Source organism: Gossypium hirsutum, chromosome A01 (assembly GCF_007990345.1).
Source record: "Gossypium hirsutum isolate 1008001.06 chromosome A01, Gossypium_hirsutum_v2.1, whole genome shotgun sequence".
NCBI lineage: Eukaryota > Viridiplantae > Streptophyta > Magnoliopsida > Malvales > Malvaceae > Gossypium > Gossypium hirsutum.
The window spans coordinates 111,863,243-111,869,775 of NC_053424.1; the positions used below are offsets into that span (position 1 = coordinate 111,863,243).

General features: G+C 34.1%; 1 protein-coding gene across 1 annotated transcript; it reads left to right on the plus strand.

The window, feature by feature from the left end:
* Positions 1-1,772: 1,772 nt before the first annotated feature.
* On the plus strand, positions 1,773-3,096 carry LOC107925379 (MYB-like transcription factor EOBI). Its single transcript, XM_016856038.2, has 3 exons — positions 1,773-2,091; positions 2,178-2,307; positions 2,378-3,096. Exons 1-3 carry the CDS (start codon positions 1,923-1,925, stop codon positions 2,991-2,993), a joined length of 915 nt encoding a protein of 304 aa, XP_016711527.1. The 5' UTR covers positions 1,773-1,922; the 3' UTR covers positions 2,994-3,096.
* The last annotated feature ends 3,437 nt before the right edge of the window (positions 3,097-6,533 follow it).

A 6,533-nucleotide genomic window follows, 5' to 3' on the forward strand; every position in this document is an offset into this window, starting at 1 on the left:
GAGACTTAATTTTGATTGACTAGTAAATAATTTTCCATTAACCAACCTACTTTTCATGAAATAAACACACACAAAATATATATATATAGATATATATAGATGACTTTTAATGAAACAATCACACCCTTTATATTATACTAGTTTCTCATAAATAAATCAACCACATATTGTGAAGTCTTATAAATAATAAATAATTCTAAATAAAATATATAAAACTTATATATAAAATCAAAACACAAGCATTTTTAGTAAATTTATTTTAAAATTGTTGCAATTCAATTTCAAAATTTTTAATAAAAACTCAACCTAACCCTCAAATTTGATTTTTTTAATAAGTAGTTATTTAAAATTTATCATTTTTCTTAAATTTTATATTAGATAGGAAATTAATATGTTATCTTAAATATTAATATTATTCAGATGGATGATGATATTTAAATAAAATATTTCCAATAATAATGATTCTAGTATCCAAACTTAATGGAAATGTATGGATAAAAATACAGTACACCACCATTTCTTCCCCCATACTTACTTGGTTCAAATTTCCCATTTTAGTCTTAGGAATCTAGCAAAGAAATATGAACTGTTGAATGTGGTCAAAATTAGCTGCACTGACTTTTAGTTACTTATTGGTATGAAAAATAGAAGAAAAGAACACTGGTTTTTGCCTGTACAGTGCACCAATAGTCTCATTATTATTTTTTATAATAAAATATAATATTTAAATATTTTTAAAATTTTAATGTTTTAAATAATTTTTTTAGAAAATAAAAGATATTTAATAATAATAAACGAGGGAAGATAAATATTTAAGACAAAAATGATTATTGGTTTTACAAAATTAATTTAAAAAAGCACTTTTTTATTATCTATTTTGCATTATTTATTAGTTGTTGCAAAATTTTCTAGCATGCTTCAATATGCCGCCTACCTCTGATGAGGGAAAACCCCATCATTCCACGTTTAGTTTAGCTGTTTAATTTATATGATATATTTTGTTCACTCAAGCACGTTTCTTCTGAAGTGACTCTAGAAACCCAATAAAATGGAAGAATTTTTTTTTTTAGTATTTTAATAAGTAGTTAATTTTCAAGAATTTTATTTAGTAAATAATTTATTTTGATAATTATATTAGATTCTCACTAAATTCAAACTGAAATTGAATCGAATTTTTAAATGAAAATAAAGTTTTTTTAACATTGTTTTCTTGGATAATAATACTTTTTTATCCCTATATTATGAATAAAAAAAGGAAAATGGAGGAAATGATTGTGCATAAGAAATTCCATAGATTTCAATTTCAGGCCATCTTTTCTCCTTTTTTGTAGGCTTTTATATATATTATTTAATTTGTAATTAGATTTTAGGTTTTCTGTCAAAGGTGTATGTTTGCACGGTTGAATGGGTAACTTATCTGCTCTTTTAAGGTCCAAATACGAGGGCATACAGTTAAGAGTGTGATGTAAAGGAGCATGACCCCACTTTGTACTTGATTTAAATGATCATTAACACTCTTGATTTGGTTCTTTTTCTTCAATTGATTGATGATCAAAATACTTTGAATGTTCCAATTTCAAGTCTTTCACTATTTTGGTGTTTTTATATGAACAGTGAAAGGACCCATTTGGGGCACTGTTCTTAGCTTTGCTACTCGCCACCTCTGCAGCCTATAATTCATAGACTAATTGTACAATTTGATGCCAACCCCATCTAAAAGAATTCTTCTAAGGGGGTCACATGTGCAGAAACTCCAATTGGTGTTGTATGCTTTTTTTCTCGTTTTCTACTTTCTAGGTGTTGTTTGGAACATTGTTTTAGACCCCTTTGAAGCCTATAAATTTGAGTTCACCATCTAGCTTCACTTTCAAAATTTGCCCATAATAACAATAGCTTTGAGCCTTTTTAACAAACACAAAAATATGAGAGCAGCTATGCCTCCTATTAATACAAAGAACATGTCTACTCCTCTAGAAGAGGAGGAAAGTGAGCTGAGAAGAGGACCATGGACCCTTGAAGAGGATACTCTCCTAACACATTACATTGCTCGTCATGGAGAAGGGCGTTGGAATATGTTGGCAAAATGTGCAGGTACCAAACACATCCTTCAACTCATGTACAAGTTATAAGCTTGTTATACTTATACCCTATGTTCTTGTTGATCCTTCCTCACTCAGGTCTCAAGAGAACTGGTAAAAGTTGCAGGCTAAGGTGGCTGAATTATTTAAAACCAGACATTAAGCGTGGAAACCTGACTCCCCAAGAACAGCTCTTGATTCTTGAACTTCATTCCAAGTGGGGAAACAGGTACTTGTAGAGGTTCATTTTTGTATTTATCAATGTTTAATAATGACCTGATATCTATTTGTCACTTCAGGTGGTCGAAAATTGCACAGCATCTTCCTGGAAGAACTGACAATGAGATCAAGAACTACTGGAGAACAAGGGTGCAAAAACAGGCACGCCAACTGAATATCGAGTCCAACAGCCAGAGATTCCTTGATGCGGTTCGATGTTTTTGGATGCCAAGATTGGTTCAAAAAGTGGAGCAGGCCTCACCATCTTCCTCCTCCTCCTCTTCTTCTTCTTACTTGAAAGAAATGTGCACCCAAAGCTCAGTTCCTTCTCAATTATCTAGCTGCTGCACAGTCCCTTCATTCCCAACATTTTCCCCACTTGCGAACAAAACCACAGACATTTCAAATTCAAGTTCAGTCACCACCCAGAACATTTGTCCCACAGATTCCATCAACATTTCGGACCAAACTGAAATTCCCCAACACCTAACAGGTTCCAACGTATATAGCCATACAACTCTTGACCAATGTTACAATATCGACAGCAATGATTATGGCATGGAGGGTATCAGCTTTGCATCTATGTCAGCTGTAGGCTTCTATGAAGGAACCTCATCTGAAGGCAACTGGATGTGCACTGAGATGAGTGATAATTTATGGAACATGGATGACATATGGCAGCTTAGATCTATGTAACCAGTGCCAGGGGGGAATCAATACTTGTATAAGAAATCAAGCATTATTGAAGTGATTTTCAATAAAGAGATTACTCTGTAGCATTACTGCTATTGTTAGTGTATATTATTCTTATCTGGATATTATCATTTCATATATAAAAATAATTTATTCAATTTCTACGAGGAAATCAAATTGATTGCACCTTGACCCCTTCCAAGGTTTAACTGAATGATAGGAAGAGAAGAAATTGTAATGGTGTGTAGTCAACTCAAGGATATTATGGAGGGAAGTGACAACTCATACCATCAAAAGTGGAGTCACATCCATTTTTTGGAACAATTATATGCATTGTTAATTTAGACTTTAGTGTCATAATTTTTTTGTTTAAAGATGAAAAAAAAGGAGTGGAAACAGTCAAATTCGGTTCTTTGACGATTACAATGTCCCAACTACTCTCATTGCCTTTATTGCTAGTAATTATATTTCCCAATAACCACGGTGAAATTAGAAACCTATTTAAGCAAAGAAAATAAAAGAGATCGATTACAATTTTCCCGGAAAAGGAAAAATGAAAGGGAATTTCTCCAGGGCTTTAGCCCTGCCACATATTGTATATATAGAGGGTGATTTACCTAAAAAGTCTATTTTTAAGTATATTTATGAAAATATATCGATTTCTGTATTATTTATTGAAAATGGCCGATTTTGGTAAAACGTGTTCCCGTGGAGCTATTTAGGGAGAAAATGCCAGCAAATCGCACTCCTGAGGGAGCGTTTTTATCATGTCAGCATAAAACGTGCTTTGCTGACGTGGATGCGCTTTGTTGACATAGCAAAAATGCTCCCACGGGAGCGTGTTTTGCTCCGTGTTCTTGACTCCAATGGCTTTTTTTTTACCGTTGGGGAGTCCAACTGTAAAAAAAAAGAGAGTATAAAACCCCCTCGTATTATTTCACACAATATTTCTTCAAATTTTAGAAAAAAAACTCTAAAATTTTTCCCTAAAGCTCTCAAATTTCTCATTAAATTTCTCAAAACTCTCTTTAATTAGTTATTTACTTTAATTTTTTTCTAAATTAGTATTATTTTTTATAATTTCAAAAATATTTGATCGTGTTAGCAATGGCCGGGAAATTAATTCGTCTCCACCATAAACATATCTCCGTCGAACAAATAAAAATTAAGGGTTAATTTTAATTTTTGAATATTATTTAATTTTTTCATTTATGTAATTTTAATTAATTGTAATTTTTGAATATTATTTAATACTTTTTATTTATGTAATTTTAATTATTTTGTATTTTATAATTTTTTATAACAGTCTGTAGATCGGGTGTTACAATGTTATATTCGTAATATGTCCGGTCCATCACCGTTGATAGAAAATTACTTGAGGGAAGCGGGATTTTGGTAGGCGGCCACTATAGGCCGGGGTACAAGTTGGACCCGAAACTTATCAGTGCGTTAATAGAGAGGTGGAGACCCAAGACGCACACATTCCATCTTCCATGAAGAGAGTGTGCTATCACTTTAGAGGACGTCCCATTACAATTAGGATTGCCGGTGGATGGGTCCGCACTCACCGGGTCCGTTCAATCTATTGATTGGGGAGCCATATGCTATGATCTTTTAGGTGTAATTCTGGATAATATTTATAGAGGTCGGATCGAGATGGGCTGGTTACGAGACACATTCTCGGAGCTGGGGAATGAGTCGACTGAAGTAGAAAGAATACAATATGCTGGGGCATACATCCTTGAGATAATTGGAGGTTATTTGATGCCGGACTTGTCATAAAACCTTGTACATCTGAGGTGGCTGCTGAAACTCGTTAATTTTAAAGCACCTGGCGAATTAAGTTGGGGGTCTGCCGTGTTGGCAACATTGTATCAGAAGATGTGCGGGGAGATGCCACCAAATAAATTCAAAATCAGAGATTGTCTATCACTACTACAATCATGGGCTCGGTTTTGCTTTCTATTTTTACGTCATCAAGTGAACCATCCATAAACATTCACACTCATAACGAGGTAAAATTTTTATTTGATTTTACAATTATTCCATAGTTTTACAATAAAATTGTATGCTGAAAATTTCTTTAATCAGGTGGAACCATCCGGCGAGTTATGTTGGAATACCTACCGCTCTTGAAGATATACGGCTTCTATTAGACCAACGGTTGGAAGCGCAAGTAAGTATTAAATAAAATATATATATATATAAAATAGACCTTTCATATTTAGTATTTAGTATTATGTATATAACTAATATTTTTATCACTTTCATATAGTTTCAATGGACACCATATGAGGATCCGCCAATACAGGCAGTAATTCTAAAAGAATTCTTTCAACTATGCTACTATCGAGATGCACCAGATGGATAGAGTGTTACGGCAATTTGGATTCTGACAACCGATTCTTGAGGAATCTAATGTGCTCGATAAGCAGCACAAAATTGACTTATAGCAAACGAATACGAATTGGTCGGTATTCTTCTTGGAATATATCAAAATTTAGGAAAATCAGTATGATCATATACCTGATCATGAACCGTTCATCTTCTCAGAGTTAGCGTGCGCGCCGAAGTATATGTCATGGTTTAGGATCCATGGCAAGCCATATTTGCTGTCGGAAGAGCAAATGTATCGACAAATTCGTGTCAAAAGGAAACGTCGGGGTTCTTTAAATCCAATGAGAATGGATGAAGGCACAGACCCATCAATAGCGCCCACACAATCACCGGGCCCAACGCCTCAAATGACGACACCCACAGCACATCCCTTTCAGATTATACCAGGTGCGTATCCTAGCCCTTATATGTATATTAACCCTTATATGTTTTCTTTTCTCAATCCTATGCTAGATTGGAATGCATGACCTGGTGCATCTCCTTTCCCGATGACTCTGACTCAACCAATGATATATAGGCTATCATCGTTGAAGGGATCATACAAGGCACCGTTGGCGAGCTCATCTCATTACCAATCCCCATCTCATTGTGGGATTCAAAAGCCTCCACCGCGGGTGATGTAAACACTTCTACATTTTTTATTCTACTAAGGTGGGTCATCCTTCCGACACTCACTACCAAAACAACCACAACCCCTACCGAAAGCGCAACCAATGAGGAATCCAGCGCGTAATTGTCGACCACCCCCATGTGGCATTGATTTCGACTGGCATATACATTGATTTTTTTAATATATTTGTACAAATTGTTTCTATATTATTTTATTTAATAAAATAAAAGTTGTTATTAATATTTTAATAGTAAATTAATTTTATATTTTTAATAAAATAGAAGTTCTTTTGAATAAGCCGGAATAGAAATAATGCAATATAGTTTCATTACAGGAATTATCAACTATATCAGTTTGGACATGATCGAATTGTATGACCTGGGTTCTTACACCATCCACACAACTTTTGATGGTTCGTTCTTTCCCGGATATCCATATTATTACGTATTCTACTCAAGTAAGGTTGACCTTTCGGTTTGCGATGCAATTCTCTATCTGGTAACAACTTAAACGGAGCAAGCGATACAGACGACCAC